The 20,152-nt window shown below is 50.5% G+C and overlaps 1 protein-coding gene across 4 annotated transcripts in view; it reads left to right on the top strand.

Moving 5' to 3' along the window:
* DIP2A (DIP2 acetate--CoA ligase A) overlaps positions 1-20,152 on the top strand; it is a 107,199-nt gene that overhangs the window by 77,892 nt on the left and 9,155 nt on the right. For 2 of the 4 annotated variants that reach the window (XR_001880509.1, XM_017847292.1), the window contains exons 18-34: positions 1,317-1,456; positions 4,621-4,757; positions 5,366-5,446; positions 6,332-6,459; positions 9,212-9,326; positions 9,984-10,185; positions 11,138-11,247; positions 11,328-11,408; positions 13,536-13,659; positions 13,942-14,063; positions 14,189-14,300; positions 15,319-15,428; positions 16,283-16,413; positions 16,923-17,091; positions 17,559-17,729; positions 19,134-19,163; positions 20,022-20,083. Coding sequence is in view for 3 of the 4 variants with exons in the window: in XM_017847292.1 (XP_017702781.1) it covers positions 1,317-1,456; positions 4,621-4,757; positions 5,366-5,446; positions 6,332-6,459; positions 9,212-9,326; positions 9,984-10,185; positions 11,138-11,247; positions 11,328-11,408; positions 13,536-13,659; positions 13,942-14,063; positions 14,189-14,300; positions 15,319-15,428; positions 16,283-16,413; positions 16,923-17,091; positions 17,559-17,729; positions 19,134-19,163; positions 20,022-20,083 (2,025 nt within the window). In the remaining variant the exon portion in view is untranslated. The remainder of the gene's footprint in view (positions 1-1,316; positions 1,457-4,620; positions 4,758-5,365; positions 5,447-6,331; positions 6,460-9,211; positions 9,327-9,983; positions 10,186-11,137; positions 11,248-11,327; positions 11,409-13,535; positions 13,660-13,941; positions 14,064-14,188; positions 14,301-15,318; positions 15,429-16,282; positions 16,414-16,922; positions 17,092-17,558; positions 17,730-19,133; positions 19,164-20,021; positions 20,084-20,152) is intronic. The other 2 variants (XM_017847293.1, XM_017847294.1) reach the window with 2 other exon arrangements.

Below are 20,152 nucleotides of genomic sequence, written 5' to 3'. Positions count from 1 at the left end.
GTCATATCTCTCAGCCTGGAGGGCATGTTGAGCCTGCAGACTGCCCTGAGTGTCCTTGTGTGTGGGTGCGGGGCTGCTGGCCCTTCCTGTGCTCTCTCCCCACTCCTGAGGTTTCCTTTCCCCTCATCTCACCTGCCCCACCCCCAGCTCCATCCTGGGGGCAGAACTCACTGTGCTCATAGCTGAGGTGTCTTAGCCTCAGTTGTAATCTTGTGTTAGCGTCATACATTCATAAATGGTATGTATCTCCACACATGAAAGTCATTCTAAGTTTTTATAAGTCACCCTAACTTGTCCAGGCACGGTGGCTCACGCCTGTAATCCCAGCACTTTGGGAGGCCACGGTGGGTGGATCACCTTAGGTTAGGAGTTCGAGACCAGCCTGGCCAGCAGAGTGAAACCCCGTCTCTACTGAAAATACAAAAAATTAGCCAGGCGTGGTGGTGGGCGCCTACAGTCCTGGCTACTCGGGAGGCTGAGGCAGGATCATCGCTTGAACCAAGGAGGTGGAGGTTGCAGTGAGCCAAGATGGCGCCCTTGCACTCCAGCCTGGCAACAAGAGTGAAACTCCATCTCAAAAAAAAGTAACCCTAACTTTTTATCACTTAACATTAAAAAAAAAACTATTGTCGCCTACAAACTGTAAATTATTCTTCATTCTTTTGTTCTGTGGTGATTTGTTTTGTGCAACTGTATAACTTTTTTCTTATTGAGGAAACACTAACATTTGTTGCTCAGTGTTCCAGTTACTATTGTGTATCACAAACAACAACAGTCATTTTGCTGTCTCTCATGCTTTCTGTGGGCCAGGAGCTCAGGAAGGCCTCTGCCAGGTGGTTCTGGCTTGCAGGAGATGGTGTTGGGACAGGAGCGGTGAGGGGCTGAGACAGCCTTGTGTATGTACCATCTCATGCCCCCACCTGGTCTCTGAGAGTGGGCTGCTCTGGGCTTCCTTGCAGTGCAGTGGCCTCAACAGTTAGTCATTCTGTTTGCCTGGCTTCGCAGGGCTCCAGGCGAGTGTCCCAAGACAATCGGGTAGAAGCTGAATTGACGTTTCTGGCCTGCATTAGAAGTCACATAGCATCACTGCCACTGTAGTCACAGGCCATTTTCCCACTGAGTGGAGTGTTGACGTCACACTGCAGAGGGGCATGTAGTTTGGAGACATTGCAGCATCTTTAGAACATGCATTTCTCACAAGTCTGTAACATGGAGCAGTGGCTTTGGTGCAGGATCAGGCTGCAGGCAAGGTGGGCCCACTTCCCTGGAATTTTATCCCTCTCGTCAGTTAACTCCGTGGTGGTTTTGTTTTCTAGGCCACCTGATCTGGGAGGACCACCTCCAAGAAAAGCGGTCCTGTCCATGAATGGTCTAAGTTATGGTGTTATCAGAGTGGATACTGAAGAAAAGTTGTCAGTCCTTACTGTTCAGGACGTTGGTCAGGTGATGCCTGGAGGTAAGCAACATAACCAGAGTGGGTCTTTGTCCGTGGCTGATTGATGTAACAAAAAGGGTTTGTTTTGTTTTGTTTTGAGATGCGATCTTGGCCCACTGCAACCTCCGCCTCCCAGGCGATTCTCCTGCCTCAGCCTCTTATAAATGCTCCAGGCTTCATAGTAGTGCTCTAGAAGCAAGCATACAAGTAAAAGATTTTCAAGAATGTTTTCAATGTAAATTGGAATTTTACTTTGTAAAATATTTGCTCAGTTTTTTCCCTCCTTTTGTGTTAAGTTTAAAGATAAGCTAAAATATAAAGATGTGTGTATGGCCTGTGCAGCTCACTTACAGTTCTTTGATGTTTGGGAAGACGGTGATAATAGCTCACTGCGTTCCAGACACAGGCTTCCTACTTCACAAGTGTTGAAGCATTTAACCCCATGGCAACCGTGTAAAGTGGGCAACTCTGAGGAAAGTGGTAATGTTTGTGAATAACTTGATAATTAGGTTATCTAAGTAAGTTGTAGCAAGCATGTATCATGGTAGAAGCCTCATGGGAGCTTCCCAGAAAATCCTCTATGTCAGAAAGGCCTATGTGAACTGTTCTGCAGAAGTCGACTCTGTAGGCCTGACCATCATGTTAGGTGTTGGAGGTTTTCCTTGCCAGCCTGAGGCAGCATCTGGCCTGGGAGGCCCTGGTGACAGTCGAGTGGCGACACTGTCACATGGTCTGAGGCTGCCCTCCTTGTAGCCACCCCACAGCTACTTCAGCTTTCCTGCCTCCCTGTGATGGCCCTTCTGGGGTTCATGGGCAGCTGTCTGGGCCCCTTTTGGCGACTTCTAGAGGCAGGGCCCCATCTCTCAGTGCAGTCTCCCCCTTTCCAGTGCGGCCCTGACTGTGTTAGGGGTTGCTGGCACTGCGAGAGAGAGGCTCAGCATCCTGGCCCTTGTGCCTGCAACTCTGCCTCCTGCAGGTGGCTGTGCTGACGGGCTGTGGCTGCTCAGACCCTGTCTGTGGGTGGTGCTGGCAGCCCAGCCATCTCTAACCTGGAGCCTGGGGCCAGCCGGTGCCTGATCCCTGTGTGTGCACAGATGCTGGCTCCTCACTGAATAAGACTGAAGCGTTTCAGCCTATGTTTCTGGCTCTACTTTTTATTCATGTGAATAGCATCATTTTCTTCCTGTAATTCTTCTCAGAAATAGAACAGTCAGTCTTTCACAGTGCTCGAACCTGTGGGTAAAACATTTTCACACATAGCAGTCATTGGGGTGTCACTTATTTACGTTATGGGGAAAATACAGGTAACTGTTTAAACTTCCCTGGAAAATCATGATGAGGTTGTGATTCTGAATGAATCTCAGGAACATCTGTAGTTGTGCGCGTTTTATTGGCAAAATGTGGATTAGGACATGACATGCGTGCGCAGCGCTCCCCCAGACGTGCACGCAGCACACCCCCTTCCCCAGGCATGTACACAGCGCTCCCCCAGACATGCAGGCAGCGCACCCTCTCCCCCAGGCGTGCACACAGCACTCTCCCAGGCGTGTACACAGCGCTGCCCCAGACATGCACTCAGCGCACCCCCTCCTCCAGGCATGCACGCAGCACTCCCCCAGGTGGACCTCTGTTTCCCATGACCCTCCACAGCCCCCAGGCTGTGCCCCTTGTTGTGGCACTGAGCCCCATGGTGAATCCTACGGGTGATTTGTCTTCAGCAGTTTTTTGATCTGCCCTGTGTAGGCCTGTAGCATTTGTGTTCACTACAGTATCAAGTGTGTATGTGGTGCTTTGTGGCTTTTTGTGACCTTGCTCAGTCTCTGTGTGCTTGTAAGTGTTGTGTGGCACTGACGGCCCCCTGGATGGCCGCCTGGAAGCACAGACAAGCACCACCTTCCACATCAGCCAAGCACAGCTGCATTCTCTCTGTGAAGTATTTTATATGATTTGTGGCAAAAGGCAGCAAATACCTGGTTGTCTCTTTCTTTCTCTTTACTGTCTTTGAAGATGAGAATACATTAGAAAAAACTCAAGAAGAGTCAGAGGAAGGACAGTTCCTAGCTGACCCAATGGGTTAATTGATTGCTAAGTAACCAAGTTTTGTTGAATGGACCACCGCCCATTCGTTTGTGCGTCTCATGCTTTTGTGTGAGGCTATTTCTGGAGGCCTTTCTGTGGCAGAGCTGGGGACTAGGCAGACGAGATCCCTTGCGGGAGGGGAAGGCAGCAGGTCGCCGAGGGGAAGGCACCCTACGCCGGGTAGGGTGCACTTAAGTAAAAACAGAACTGGGTGATGGGGCTGTGGGAGGAGTCACGCTGAGGCCTGAGACATCCGTGCTCCATAAAAAGACGCATATGTGCAAATTGACCCCCAAATGCGGAAAGAGCCGAGAAACTGAAGGAGGCAGAAGGATCGTGTGTCAGTAAAGGGTGGTTCATTGGGGAACTTAACAGATAGAATCCTGGTCTTGAGTGGCTGGCTGCAAGACAGGTAGATGTCTGCGCTGCAACCCTCCAGACCCAGGGCCTTTCTCTTGGGGAAAGGCATCGGTGCTCTGTAAAGAATGTGCACGTGGCTGAGGGAGCGCCCCGGGCCTCATAGCCTGTGGTGTGTGCAGCAGCATCAAGGTCGTTTTGAAGGTTAGGCAGAACTTAGTAGGTGTTTCTCCATGAAGACATCTTAGAGGCACTCCTGGACTTAAGATTAGTCTGGAGTCACCTGGTGGCTTAGCATTTAAAATAAAGTTCCTAGAAAGGGGCAGGCACGGGCAGAGCTCTGTCAGGCTCTGGAGAGGAGCTGGTGTCCCAGGCTCATGTGTGGTGTGATGGTCAGGAGCCAGGGCCGGCAGCACCCGCCATGGACCCGAGAGAGCAGTATGGCAAGAGGAGGCACAGGGTTTATTTATCATAGTAGAGGAAATATTTTGTCAGCCCGGGCTTATTACATGAAGGATATGTTGTACTTTCTGGTCACCTTACATTGATTATAAAAAATATTACATATAAAATATGAAGACTTACAGCTAGGTCGCATGTGTATCATCCGTATCATAAAACTCCTTATAAGAAGATGCTGTGTGTATAACATCCTGTTTCCATAACTGCACATACAGCAGCAAGGAGATCTTTGTGAATGATCTGTTGAAACACGTTCTTTATTATGTTGAGTTTTTTTCTCATTTTAGCTAATGTATGTGTTGTGAAGTTGGAAGGTACCCCTTATCTTTGTAAAACTGACGAAGTGGGAGAAATATGCGTCAATTCCAGTGCAACTGGCACAGCTTACTATGGATTGCTTGGAATCACGAAGAATGTGTTTGAGGTTTGTCCCTTTTCCTGACTTTCATGTTGAAGTTAAGTTCTGTGAGCACTCATGGGGCCCCAGGTGTGCTGGGTGCTGGGGGATTGCAGAGGCTGCGGGGATGGTCTCTCTTCACACAGGCCCTGCCGGGGCTGTTGGCACATGGCCTGCACACTCTTGTGTGTCCTCCCAGAGTGAGGGCAGGGCCAGGACCAGGCACGCCGTGGAGAGCTGGGAGTCAGCGTGCTTCCCACCGTCCTGCATGGGAGAAGGGCGTGTGGGTGCGGCCTAGTGGCCGGTAGCAAGGCATTCACCGTGGCCCCAGGGAAACCAGCCCTCTGCTGTGTTTGCATTGTTGTGATATGAGTTGTTCAGGACAAGTCTAGTGAGGTCAGGGGAGGCCAGGCACCCAGAGCAGAGGTAAAAGGGATGCTTGTGTCCTGCCTCAGGAGGCCTGCCCAGGAGATGGAGCAGCTAGGCCAGAGAAACTGGGCCTATGCAGGGCCAGCCTCCTTTTTCCCCCGACTGGTAGGTGTACACATGGTGCTGAGTCTCCTGCCGCCTGCTGGGTTTTTTTGGTCAGTTGGTTGGGGCCACAGCCTGATCGTGCCCCTCTCCACTCTGTGCAGGCAGTTCCGGTCACCGCAGGAGGAGCACCCGTCTTTGACAGGCCATTCACCAGGACGGGCCTGCTGGGCTTCATCGGGCCTGTGAGTATGTCCTCCTGTACCAGGACTGGCAGTCAGAGAAGGTAGGGGGTGTGGCTAAGGGACACCTTGCTGCAGTCCCGCCCTTGTCCCAGCCATTCCTGACCTCCCATGTGGCCTTGGTCGGTTGTGCTGACCTCCCTGCCCGTCACCCTACCTGTGTGCAGGGCCGTCCACACCTCCAAGACCAGTGCACAGTCCTGCACACAGGCCCAAGTCGGGAGTCCCTGGGGTGGATGAGGATGTTTTGCTTTTTGTATGGATGGCAGGTTCGAGAGTATTCATTATATCATTCTTTACCATTTTGGATGTCTAAACTATTTAAAAATAAATACTTCTATTTGTAACATCTTGGTCCAGTGTTTCTCTCAACTGGGCAATTTTGCCCCTTCCCTCCCAGGGGAATTCTGGCAACTTCTGAAGACATTTTTGCTAGTCCCAACTCAGGGAAGGGGAGTGCTCCTGGCATCTAGTGAGTACCTAGAGGCCAGAGATGCTGCTCAGTGCCCAACATTAGCCCAGGACAGCACCTGCGACGGTATTGTCAGCCCAGAAGGTCACTGGTGCCGGGTTTGGGACCCCGCCCTTAGCTCAGCAGTTTTCAGTCCTTCACAAACTCTACCCACAACTTGTTTCCCACTTGTGATCCTTTCCCTTCCTGATGCTGCCCCACCAGCCCCCCCTTCCTTCCACACAGCCTGCTCCTCTTCCAAGCCTGGCTTGTCACGGGGCCTGCATTGCAGGTTGGGTCTGTGGGGCATTGACCCGTTTGCAAGGCACTCGAGGCTCCTGTGCTGTTGGCCCCTTCTTGGGGGGCCTGACCATGGTCCTGGCACATCCAGCTTCTGCTCTTGTGGGTGGAGTCCTAACCCACACCCTTTCCTTCAGGACAACCTGGTCTTCATCGTGGGCAAACTGGACGGGCTGATGGTCACTGGAGTTCGCAGACACAATGCAGATGACGTTGTGGCCACCGCGCTGGCCGTGGAGCCCATGAAGTTTGTCTACAGAGGCAGGTGATGCGCTGCGGACCCCTGTGCCGGGAGTAGATTCCTTCCATTTACAGCTCGGGAAGTCTTTCTGCAGTAGATGGAAAGCCCAGCAAATTTGAATTCACAAAGCCTAAAAGTTGTTGTACATCAGAAAACTCCTAAAGTAAAAGGAAAATAAGAGTTCCTTCAGTTCCTCAAGAAAATAAGATTTTGATGCACAATTTTGGGCAAAGGCTCAAGGGGACAAATCAGAGAGGGAAGAATTGAGGAAAGCAAAGGAGAAGTGGGTCTCAGTTCCTAATAACCTTGGAATGTGAATTATAACAGAAAAGTGCCATTTTCTCTGCAAGGCACACAACACCCTACATTGCCTCTGGAATAAAAATCAACTCAACTTTTCTACATGTGTAAAGCAAGGACCTTAGAGATTCTCTTGAGCAAATAAATAGACATCTGGGCCTATGCCCCTGGGCACCGGGGCCAGGAAGAGAATTTCGCTCCTTCTGCTCCCAAGCTCTTTGTCTGGGAGGAAGCTCTTCCCCTAACTGGTCCACTCAACCAGCCGCCTTTTTAAATTTTATTTTTCTCAAGGGGTTGCCTTTTTTTTTTTCTTTTTTTAATGACAGGGTCTCACTCTATCGCCCACGCAGGCTGGAGTGCAGGAGCATGATTGTAACTCACTAGAGCCTCCACCTCCCAGGTTTCAAGCAGTCCTCTTACCACAGCCTCCTGAGTAGCTGGGACCACAGGCATGCACCCCACGCCTGACTAATTTTTTAATTTTTTTGTAGAGATAGGGTCTCACTATGTTGCTCAAGCTGTTTTAGAACTCCTGGGCTCAAGCAATCCTCCCTCCTTGGCCTCCCAAAGTGCTGAGATTACAGGTGTCAGCCAATGTGCCTGGCCAAGGGTGTGCCTTTGTTATTCAAACTAAGGTACCTGGGAGCCAGGCCAGACCCTGCCTTTGAGCAGCCCTTAAAGCAATCGCAAGGGGATTCTGCAAAGTGGTGTGTCATCATGGTTAGTCTTGAGGAAAAAGCCCAGAGGATGGACAACAGAGAAGGTGGGAGATTGCTCAGGGGACTGGGAAGGGCAGGCTGTGCTCATGCATGTGTGCGCACATGTGTGTGTGTACGTGTATGTGTGCGCGTGTGTGCAGGGGGAGGGGGAGGGTGGCACAGCCAGGGTCGTGACCTGCCCCTCACAGCAGAAATGGGGGACACGTTGGGCAGGTGTCCTTAGGGATAACATCAAGTAGCCCAAACCCTGCTTTGAGGTGGAACAGGGAGACCACCCCCTCACAGGGCCACCTGTACCTGATGGTACCTGGAGATGAAGCCCCTGTCCCCCAAGCAGGATCCTGACGAGCAAGGCAAGCCTGAGTGAATAACTGGGGCCTGGGTGACTGCATCTGCAGGCAGAATAGCCTCCCTGTCCCGACTAGGGAAGAGCTGAGGAATACAGGAACTTGGAAGTGGAACCACAACCAATTGAGAGCATATGTGCCATTGGAAGAAGAGCAATAGAAGATTTGCAACATGAAATAAGATCAAGAAATGCTAACAAAGTAATTGTTCAAAGAACACAGTAGATGGAATACATAGAATAGATACAGCTAGAGAACAAGTTGAGAAGGTGGAAAGTCAGATTAGGGAACGACTCTGGAAGTAAAATAGGAACTTTAAAGGAACTATTAAGAGAGATGGGAGAGAAGAAGGACTGGTGTCCAGATAGCAAACTCAGGGAGAAGGAATGCATGCAGTGGAGCAGGGATTGTCTGAGGAAGCAGGTGGTTGGGGTTCTCTGGACTGGGACATTGTCCACAGAGGGCCCCATGGCATGTTGAGCTTATCTGTATTCTCACCATGGACCACACAAAAGCCAAGCAAAACGTGTCAGACTTCCCCACAGTGGAACTGGCACAAGATAACAGTGCACCCAATTTATCCAAATTGTTACTTAATTTTGCAGTTGTAATAAAAAATATTTTCAATCATGTAAATTTCAGAAGTTTTGACACACAAAGGTCCATACTGAAAACAGTTTTGGTCACGATACTAAGAGAAATAAATTCAGGAAGTGCTGTAAGATGTGAGAGTAAGGAGAACTCAATACTAGGTGAGGTCTGTTGTATAAATTGTGTGTGTGTGTGTACACACCAGTCAAGTCAAAGGAAAGGACAAGAGACGGTATATCCATAATATCCCAGAGTCAGAATGGTGTAGATATCCTAACATGATGGGTTTGGTGGGGAGACCATCTTCTTACTTTATAAAGGAAAAGACAGAGATATCAACTCAAAGTCTAAAAGAAGGAAAAGGCAACACAGAACAAAGGAGGACATGTTGAAATTTTAAGATAGTAAAACACGTCTAAATATACTAACCTCTATAAATGTGAATAGATTAACTCTGGTAAAAGAGAGATGCAATCTGTTGGATTAAAAAAATATAATTAATAGAACTTTAGACAAATATTTGTGCACAAGGAAATTTACATCAGATTAAGGAATTTTTTCTTGTAAAAATGTGTGTCTCTGGGGCTGTTTTGCTTTGTCCTGAAGTCCTCTCTGTTTTTTGTGACTTGAGATACATTTCAGCCATCCTCAAGGAGATTAGAATGATGAGTTCCTTTATGAATTTGCAGCAGATACCCCGTCTGATAGACTGCATTTTACATATTCGGACAGCCTGCCTCTTCCGTTGTGAGGGTGAGAAAGCATCTGTGTCTTGTCTGGCCTCTTGCCGTGTGGCCATTTCCATGTCTCATCCCTCAGGATCGCTGTGTTCTCTGTGACCGTGCTGCGTGGTGACCGGATCGTCCTGGTGGCTGAGCAGCGGCCGGATGCCTCGGAGGAGGACAGCTTCCAGTGGATGAGCCGGGTGCTGCAGGTGGGCACCCGGCACAGCCTATGGTTGGGTGAATCTCCCAAGCTGGCACCCCCACTCCTCTCCGAGCGCCAAGTGCTTGGCTTGTTCCGCCCTGTCCTCCCTGCTTCCAGCTTGTGTATCTGCATGTTTCTTCGCAAACTGACAAATTATAGCTGTTTGTGTGTATGGGGTGTGAAGTGATGTTATAATTTATGAATAGTATATGGAATAATTAATATATCCATCACCTTAATATTTTTTTTTCTGATGAGAACATTTGAAAGGCACCCTCCTAGTGATTTTGAAATGTACATTATTTATGATATTCGCCAGTCTGTGCAATGTATCTCAAAGAAAACGCTTTCCTCCTCCTGTCTGATTGAGGCTTTGTGTCCTTTCCCCATCATCTCCTCATTGCCCCATCCCTCAGCCTCTGGTCTTAGATTTATGGACATGTGTACACAAATACAGTGTGTGTGTCTCTCCTTTCTGAGTTAAATGGTAGAAAACTGCACACACTCCTCTTCATTTTGTTTCCTCATTTAACAAAATGTCCAGAGGGCACTCCATTTCCTGGCCTGGGGAACAGGTCTGCAGAGGGGGTGTTCATGTCCCCTGCCCAGCATCTCCCCAGCCTCAAGTTGGGGGCCTGTGCCAAACAGGGTCCTTCCCTTTCAGGCCATCGATAGCATCCACCAGGTGGGCGTGTACTGTCTGGCCCTGGTTCCTGCCAACACCTTGCCCAAGGCTCCCCTCGGAGGGATTCATATTTCTGAAACCAAACAGCGCTTTCTGGAAGGGACACTGCACCCGTGCAATGTGCTGATGTGCCCTCACACCTGTGTTACCAACCTCCCCAAACCTCGCCAGAAACCACCAGGTTAGTTGGACCTAACAACAGGATGCTGTCTAGTCTTAACATTGGTAGCAGCTGTGTTTGTGGTTAGGGTGCAGCCCTGCTAGACCCTCTAGTGCAAACTGAGGTTTGCTGTGGGGCTGGGGTCAAGAGCCAGAGCAAGTGTACACCCCAGAATGGTGCCACCTCCTGCCTTCCTGGAACCAGCCACACATGGGGTAACTTAACCACATCACCTCATGGTAGTTTCCTCCTGCCTGTTAGGAACCAATTTTAATGATAAACTCAAGGATGGCATCTTAGCTTTGCATGGCTAGGAGATGGCTCCCTAGGACTAGAAATGATGCCCAGGATCATACTGGAGCTTAAAGTCAAAAGTGCCTCTGTGGCCGTGCTGTGGCATAAGCCATACCTGTCCCCAGGAGCCAGCTGCCTGCCTCGGCCCTGGGACCTGCCACAGACACTGGGTTGATGGGACCTTGGAAATCTCTCAGCAAATGGTCAACTTTCCTTCCCTCATTTTATACATTTAAAAGCTAATTTTAGAGTCTGGTTTAACTTTAATGCAATTTTTCATTTCTTCGGTCATGTTGATTTCCAGTACATGCCAAAGTTTTTGGTAATTATTGAACACATATCACTAAATACACTAAATGTATTTCCTGATTTATACATAAAGTACAGTAAAGTGAAATATGTTAGGAATTTTGGTGTGACTGAGGCCAAATCATATCCTCAGAGGTACGTCATGTAGTAAACTTCTCGATACGACGTGGTTTATGTTTGAGAGAGAGATTCTCTTTGTCACTTGGCATAAATCTTGTAGCTAGCTTTCTGAGTATTTGTGTCTCAGCAGAAAAGTTAAATGCCTCATTCAAGTATGTTTTCAAAATAAAAATTGTAACGGAAATAAAGTCACATGGTGATTATATATGAGAAGTTACCAGCTTCTCATTCAGAATGCCCCCATTTCTAGAGGTTGGACCAGCCTCCATGATCGTGGGGAACCTGGTTGCTGGGAAGAGAATTGCTCAGGCTTCTGGGAGAGAGCTTGCCCACCTGGAGGACAGTGACCAGGCACGGAAGGTGACAAGCCTGTTCCGGGGATGGGTGGACGGGTGTCCATACCCCGGAGGTGCCAGTGACCAAGTCGCCCCCTCGTGCAGTTCCTGTTCCTGGCTGACGTGCTGCAGTGGCGTGCCCACACCACTCCTGACCACCCGCTGTTCTTGCTGCTGAACGCCAAGGTGAGGCAGTGTTGCGCCCACAGGGATTGGAAACACCTGGGAGCCGGTGGCGCCCTTTGCTTGTGTAGTTCCTGATGCCAGTGTCCTGGTTCTTTTCATGTTTAGAGAATAGTGCGCCTATGGACTCAGCCCCCTTGTCTGGTGCGATTCTCTCTGCCTGCCCTTTCCTTTGTAGGTCCCTTGTTTTCCACACGTTTCACACAGTCGTATTTCTGTTGATTTTGTGTTTAGCAGGAAAATTTTCATCAGCTCAAGTTTTAAAACTAAAACAGTATACATGTAAATATTCCTAAGTTTGTGAGCTAAAAGGAAATGTTTATTTTGTAAACAATTAGCCATTTAGAATTTCTACATTTGGTCACATCTTTTAAATAACAAATGTTGCTTCCTGCCCTGCTCCTGCTGCTTATTTGGAAATTCTCATGTGTTCCAAGTCCCTGTTGTGTGCATTCCACAATGCTAGGAGCATTCTGGAAGTCAAGAAGGGGAGACTGTAATCTTCATATTCAGGTTGTGGGCAGGAATGCAAAATGTGGAAACACAGAAAGTTAAATAATTTAAAAACCCTGCAAGACTCCCTGTCAGTGCACCATACAAGCTGTAAGAACTCTTAAGCTTTGGTGTCGTAAAGAGTAGGTCACTGTGGCTTAGAATATGCTGTTCTAGCTTTTGGTGCTGCTCATTCGAATTCCAAAAATACTTAATGATGCCTACAATGTGCACAGTACACAGTAATAAGATTAAAAGGACTCCTACTCTCAGGAGGTTTAAAATCAATCTTTCCTGCCAGGAAACAAGGTCCGTAAGAGAGAGACTTTGTTTTTCTGGTGTATTGGAAGCATCTGGAACCATGCCCAGTAAACATTTATTTTATGATTGATTGAGTTCTAAAGCCTGCAAGCCAGCCAATGGTTTACCATTGACCAAGGTAAAATCAGCTTATGGTGAGAACCTCAACATCAATACAGTGGAGAGATGTGACCTGGAGTGCTGGGGAGGGGGCTTTGGATGGAACTGTGTAGCAGGGACTATGAAGCAATGATGCCCAGTGGCTCAAGGCAGGAAAGGAGGCCAGTGTGGTGGGGGCCAGGTTTACCCAGGGAGGGGATGCAGATAAGGCTGGGGTCGCTGGGTTTTCCCTAAGGATGCAGTGGGATCCCGGGCCTTGGGAGCTTTGAGTCCCAGTCCAGTTCTCAGGTTCTGTCCTGATGGGGCCCTGACTCATATGGACTGGCAAAGCTCCCGGGATTTGGACTCTCAGGATCGGCCCAGCCCTTGTGCCTGGGCACAGCACATAAGTGGTCTGCTCTGGAGTTTTATATTTATTAGACTGAATTGCGCTTTTTATCCTCTTAAGAAGGACTAAAAAAGCTGTGAGGTCTGGCATGGGATCAGGGAAGATGAGTTTCCTGAGCAGAGAGGTAGGGTTACACGGTGTTTCTGTTTGCACCGAACTGGTCACATGGCCCCAGTGCCCCTCCGCAGAGAGACAGGGTGAATGAAGGAGCTGGTGCGGTCAGTCCTAGAGGAGACGCACAGACACTCTGAGAAAGCCAGCTGCAGGTGACACAGGCCCAGGCTCAGTGCGGGTGACCTGTGGGCTTGCCAAATAGTACAGTTCAGGGATGTTTGCTTATCACTTATTACTTATTTATAATGGTGTTGTATGGAATATTTTATTGAAAAGGCCAGAAAGGTCTTCTTTAGCCATGTGTATCTGGCTCCGCCCTGGGTGAATGGAGTGCCCACATCGCTCCCTCTTAGCTGGACCACACAGGAGATGCTTGTGTGCCTGTCCCTTCACTGCTAGTGAGAGAGCACAGATGGTGAGAAGACACCAGTCGTGGGCCACGTGTGGTGGCTCATGCCTGTAATCTCAGCACTTTGAGAGGCTGAGGTGGGCAGATCACTTGAGGTTGGGAGTTGGAGACCAGCCTGGCCAACATGGTGAAACCCCATCTCTACCAAAGACACCAGCCACACGCCTAGGACTGACACATTGTCATTATCATGGATCCTAATCACAAGGGGTCGTGTGCAGGGCGTGCAGGTGATGTGCACACACATCTGCAAACAGCCCACCTGCACACACCAGCACACAGATGAGCTCAAAGATCGCTTTCCTAGGGCACCGTCACAAGCACTGCAACCTGTGTCCAGCTGCACAAAAGGGCTGAGAGAGTGGCTGCGGCTCTGATGGAGAAGGGAAGACTGAGTGTTGGGGACCACGTGGCTCTGGTCTACCCACCAGGTGGGCTCACTGTGGGGCTGTGCACCTCCAGCTCTTCGTAAGCAGCCCCCTACCCTAAGCAGCCACCAGACATTCCCTCCCCGAAGCATCTTCCAAAACTAAGCCCAGCCCCTCCTCTCTGCATGTGTCTACCTCCTCAGCTCAGCTACCCCTCTGGAAACCTGAGAGTCACCCATGCCCTCCCCAGCACCACCTCCTCTCCTCTCTTGCAGGAAAAGTGAACAGAGGCTGGTGGGAGCCTCTTGCGACCGGCCTCCTCACAGCCAGTCCTTGTCTCCACAGGGGTGGACCTCATCGCTGCGTTCTATGGCTGCTTGTACTGTGGCTGCGTGCCCGTCACCGTGCGGCCCCCGCACCCTCAGAACCTTGGCACCACACTGCCCACCGTCAAGATGATCGTGGAGGTGCGCCTACCTGGCCCGCGGGTCAGGGTCTGTGAGTGGGAGGCTGCAAGGCTACCCTCCGCTGCCCCCTTTTCTGGGCAGTTCGAGAGGTCCCACCCACCCACCCTTGGCCCCTCGCCATGCAGGTCAGCAAGTCTGCATGCGTCCTCACCACGCAGGCTGTCACACGGCTGCTCAGGTCCAAGGAGGCTGCTGCCACCGTGGACATCAGGACCTGGCCCACCATCCTAGACACAGGTGCGTGCCCTCACACTGCCCAGGACCAGTCCTTTTTCCTTTCTTTGTTGTAGGTGTGGTGTGGCCTGGCTGCCGTCCAAAAACACACGAGGCCAAGAGCAGTCCTGGCGGGAGCCTGGCTGACAGCAGGGGGGACCCTGTCCCGTGTGTGAACCTGCGCTCCACTCAGCCCACAGCAGCCGCACCCAGTCCCAAGTGGTGTGAGCACAGCCTTGCCCCTCTCACCCGCCTCCTGCTGGCATGGGGGCTGGCAGCTCTCTGAGGCTTTCTGCAAATGCTTTGGGGGCACAGCTCCCACCGCGTGCCGCCCCTCCAGCATCCCTGTCCCCATCATTGGTGAATGCTGTCATGCCCCATGAAATGCTGAGGGCCAACAGGGTGAGGGTCAGAAACCCCCCTGGCTCCCCTCTGCCATGGACCTGTCTCAGCCTGGGCTGGATGGGGCTGGGCGAGGGCAGCTGGTGTAGGGGAGGGTAGGCTCAGAGCCAAACAGCCGGCCAGGGCCCCAAAGCCTCATGGGCTTGCCTCAGGGGGAGCGGTTCCTGCCCTGCTGAGCCTGTGCCCAGTTGCACCCAGGGAGGCAGTGGTGTCTGGCTCATGGGGCCACAAGAACTTGATGAAGCACGCAGAACCCAGAGCCCGTCCATGGCTATTTTTGCTGTGGTCGGGACTCTGGGCTCATCTGGGCTCTGCCATAGGCTCTGTGGCCTTTGGCAAGTCCCCAGTCCTCTAATCTTTCCTACTGGCCAGTGACGTGATGCCTCCTCTCCTCGCCCTGCCTCGTCCCCCATCCCCACAGGCGCAGTGTGGTCTTGGTGGGACCGGGTAGTGTTTCCATGAAGAATGAAATATGCTTTCCTGAGCACACACAGCCTGCATCGTCATGGCCCCACTGCTGTCTGAGCTTACTCTCTGCAGGACTCCCAAGGACAAATCGTGTGTCGCCTCTTGCCTGTGAAAGCCCAGAGCGTTCAGAATACATGCGGGAACACTAATGTTGGTGTCTCCTGTTTAACAGATGATATCCCGAAAAAGAAGGTAGCGAGTATTTTCAGGCCTCCCTCCCCCGATGTCCTCGCATACTTGGACTTCAGCGTGTCAACCACTGGGATACTAGCGGGGGTGAAGGTAGGTCCCCTGAAATCTTGTTTGCCTCAACCCCTAGAAATCAGGAGGAGTGGACAGAAAGGATGTCAGATACAGGTTTAAACCAGCAGGTCCTTACACAAAGCACAAGGCAACAGTATTGCTTCTTAAGATTTGTGTGAAACACCAGTGAAGCCTAAAATGTGATTAGCCTGAGAGTAATGCATTTTCTGATGCATTATGGTCCGGTCATATCTAAACTTTCTGATTTATGACTATTTGGCTTCCAGGAACTGGTGGCTTTGAAGAATCTCTTACCTTGCTGGGAGCCAATAGCTCGATTAAAATTTTTCAGGCCGGGCGCGGTGGCTCACGCCTGTAATCCCAGCACTTTGGGAGGCCGAGGCGGGTGGATCACGAGATCAAGAGGTGGAGACCATCCTGGCCAACGTGGTGAAACCCCGTCTCTACTAAAAATACAAAAAATTAGCTGGGCATGGTGGCGGGCGCCTGTAATCCCAGATACTCAGGGGGCTGAGGCAGGAGAATTGCTTGAACCCGGGAGGCAGAGGTTGCAGTGAGCCGAGATTGTGCCATTGCACTTCAGCCTGGGGCGACAGAACAAGACTGCCTCAAAAAGAAAAAAAAAATTTTTTTTAATTCAATATCCTGAAATTTTGTTTCAAAGATTTTTAGTGTACCATTTCTTGGGTATTATTTAGATTATATGGGTATTTGAGCCAACCGTCTTTTAAGGAAATAAATATGTTTGGTAGTTTGGAGCTGTGGTCTAGCCATGTGGACAGCAGACGCTGCCATCCACCCTCTCTCCTCCTGCACATCACTGAATTTCATTTCCCTTTTTTTCTTTTTTTGAACTTTATTTTATTCCCGAGATGTCTCACGCGGCCACAAGCGCCTTATGCCGCTCCATAAAGCTGCAGTGTGAGCTGTACCCCTCGCGGCAGATCGCCATCTGCCTCGACCCCTACTGTGGCCTTGGCTTTGCCCTGTGGTGTCTGTGCAGGTGAGTGCAGGGCCCCTGCCGCCTGCCAGGTTGGAGCAGCTCGTGTGGCTCTTAGGAACCTTGGCCTTCTAAGGCACCTTTTCTGAGTGTTCAGGAAGCCGATGAGACGTGTGTGAGTGGATTTGTTTGGGGATGAAGTGGGTTGGAGTCTGAGTCTGAAATTGAGTGAAAATACATTTTTCACTAAATACACTATCCATTATCAGTACTTGGGAAGAATCTGTTTGATTCCTTCAAACAGAAGAAAGTAGTGATCCATCTCTAGAAGTGAATGCCTCTGGAGCATTGTCCCTGGATACTCACTCTCCAAGTGTTTGGAGCAGAGCTCAGGATCCCGTGCCTGCCATCCCCCAACCTTCACCCTGTAGCATGTTTTCCACCAAACTCCCCTACTTGGCATCAGAACAGAATCATGTCCCTGTCGTGGCTGGAAAAGAAGTGTCCTTGAGGAAGGGAAGAATGGAGTGCCCGGTGGGCCGGCGGAGCCTCACGAGCCTTCCCTCTCGCAGTGTCTACTCGGGACACCAGTCAGTGCTGGTGCCCCCGCTGGAGCTGGAGAGCAATGTGTCCCTGTGGCTGTCGGCCGTCAGCCAGTACAAGGCCCGCGTCACCTTCTGCTCCTACTCCGTGATGGAGATGTGCACCAAGGGCCTGGGCGCACAGACGGGTGTCCTCAGGGTGAGTGCCCAGACCCGGGCTTCTGAGTGTGCTGTAGACCACAGCCCTGGGAAGTTTAAAAACAACAAAACAAAACGAGACTCCCAAGGCCCTCCCTGCAGTTTGAGGAAGTAGAGAAAAACCTCTCCCACTACGGGCCCTGTGTACACATCCCTCCTCCACAGCTCACCTGTCTCTGCAGCTCCACACCCCGAAGGAGAGGCGGGTGTGGGAGTCGGGCAGGGTCCCTGCGAGATAGTAGGGTGGAGGTCTGGCTGCGTGGGCGGGCAGGTGTGGGATGCAGGTCAGATGGGATCCTCTAGTGCGTCCACACTTAGGATTCTGTGGGACAGACACAGCCTGCAGAGAGGAGGTTGGTGTCCAGCTCCACCTCTGTGTGCCCACCTGGAGATTTCCCAAGACAGTGCCCGGGGCCCTGGCAACTCACAGGGCTGTGGCTGTGGCCTGACTGCTCCCCCCTCCCGCAGATGAAGGGGGTGAACCTGTCATGTGTGCGCACGTGCATGGTGGTCGCCGAGGAGCGGCCCAGGATTGCGCTGACCCAGTCCTTCTCCAAGCTCTTCAAGGACCTGGGCCTGCCGGCCCGCGCCGTAAGCACCACGTTCGGGTGCAGGGTCAACGTGGCCATCTGCCTCCAGGTGAGGCGTTGGGGCCTGTGGTTCTCGAAAGCTGGCTGTTGGCAGCGTGGAGACCAAGCTTCCCAGCTGTTGATGTGCAGTTTTGTGCCTGCCTGATCTCTGTCTCCTTCTCTGAGCCTTTGAGGTTTCATTTCGACGTAACATTTTAGCTTCAAGGGTTTTATTTTTAAAGATATTCTATTCTAGTTGAACAAAGGCTTATTTGGAAAAAAACACAAATTGTTTTTGAACAGTGACTAATATCTTACCTGTAAGACTCTGTAAGTTAGATATAATACACAGCTAAGTTCTTAAAGCAAGACTGAACTTACTGTTTTAAGATATCTAGCTATATTAAATTGAAACATTAATAAATGTAATTGGTATTGACTCATTCATTTTTGAAACCTTGAAATGTCTTATTAAAAGGAAGCACCAAGTTTCAGGCCAGGAGTGGTGGCTCATGCCTATAATCCCAGCACTTTGGGAGGCCGAGGCAGGCGGATCCCCTGAGGTCAGGAATTCGAGACCAGCCTGGACAATATGATGAGACCCCGTCTCTACTAAAAATACAAAAATTAGCTGGCTGGTGGTGTGTGCCTGTGGTCCTGGCTACTTGGGAGGTTGACGCACTAGAATCGCTTGAACCTGGGAAGAGGAGGTTGTAGTGAGCCGAGATCTCACCACTGCACTCCAGCCTGGGTGACAGAGCAAGACCCTGTCGCAAAAGAAAAAAAAAAAGCACCAGGTTTCAGAGATGAAAGAGCTCATGGCAGTTCTGTTTACTGCTTCCTCAGTAGCTATTTCCCAGATTTTGTACTAGTATTTCAATTTCCTTTCTTTCTAAAACATCTTAAAACCAAATAGCTTTTAGATAACCCTACATATTGAATGCCTTATTCACCCACGTTGTACAAAAATAGCTGGAAGGAAATGGCACCTGTCCATGCCAGAGCAGGGCTGAGTGCAGGCCTGTCTCTGTTTCCAAAGTGTTTGCTTGGCCTTGTGCCTCCCCCTCACAGTGGCAGTGCACGCAGGGCAGGGTGGCGGCTCTGCCCACACCCTCTTCGCCACAAAAAGAGCCCTGACCACTCAAGCCTCACACCCCTGTCACACAGCAGAGATCGGGCCTTTTGTGAGCTCGCTTCCTGCTGTAGGCTGTGGCTGAGCGTGGGTGCCGGCCTGTGTGTTAGTGGCTCTGGGTCTGCAAGCCTGGGGCCTCCTTGCTAGACGTCGGAAGGGTGTGGATGCCACATAGGATTGCAGAAATGATGTTAATGGGATGTTCACGTTTGCTCTTTAAGATACAGAGGTGGGTTTTGCTCTCTCTTTCCCTGTGTTTCTCATGTGGCTGCTGCTTCTGTGTGTGTTTCCTGTGGCTGTCTCCTCCCTGTCTCACTCTGCTGCCTCCTTGGCCTCTGTCAGCCCAACAGGCTGGGAAAGCTGGCTGAGCAGGTATGACCTTGACCTTGACCTTGTTGGTGCCTCTGTGCTTCCCCCTCCCATGAGTTCATGTGACTTTCTCGTGAATTCTAGACAAACATGTTTCTTTTGCTGTCTTACTTTGTTCACAGTGGGTATTACTTAACATATTACAAAAGCTTCCTTGTAACCAAATTTAAAAGGAAAACTATTTTCAAAAAATGTTAATGCTCATAGTATTGCCTTGGGAGGAAGGGCTCTGTTTAGATTCAGTGCAGAGGTGTTTAATTCCAGTGCAGACATCGTTTATGTTGTCTGGGATCTTTAAGGGTGATGTTGATCAGCGTACTCATTTAATTTGATGTTCCTTATTGAATAAAATGATACATAATGTCCATTAGTCGGGATTAATGTTAACTGTAAGGTTCAGAAAGGAAAGGAGTAGAAAGGTGAAGGCTGCCGTCCATCTCACCTGGGTGAGTCTTGGCTGCAAGCAGTCCCCGGTAGAACTAGACTGGTTGGTGAGAGGCCAGGCCCTGCCTGACAGCGTGGTGGAAATGCCCCTCACATCCTAATGGTGTTTTCATCACAGCAAGAGACCTGTGGGAATAGAAACTTGTTAGAGCTGAAATGTAAAGTGGCATGATTTGGTGTTTTCAGAGTCATTGACTGTTTCACTCAATATTATCAAGCTCTGCGGATGTTTGGATGGAAAGCATCAGCCTGCCTGGGGGACCTCGAACCCCTAGGCAGACTTGCTACAGGGAGCAGAGCGGCTCCCTTCTTGGGTGTGCCCGGGGGCCAGGGAGGAGCTGCCGTGCAGCTGTGCCTGTGCAAACAAGATGAAAGTGAGGCCCCTGAACAGAAGTTCCTCTGCTGCTCTCCTTCCAGGGCACAGCTGGCCCAGACCCCACAACTGTCTACGTGGACATGCGGGCACTGCGCCATGACAGGTAATGTTCCCAGCCTGCCTGGGCCCCATTCATACCCAGCGGCAAAGTGGTGCGGACCAGGTCTGCGCT

The sequence above is a fragment of the Rhinopithecus bieti genome, unplaced genomic scaffold, assembly GCF_001698545.2.
Source record: "Rhinopithecus bieti isolate Rb0 unplaced genomic scaffold, ASM169854v2 scaffold_29990, whole genome shotgun sequence".
NCBI lineage: Eukaryota > Metazoa > Chordata > Mammalia > Primates > Cercopithecidae > Rhinopithecus > Rhinopithecus bieti.
This window is presented reverse-complemented; position numbering and strand designations above follow the sequence as displayed.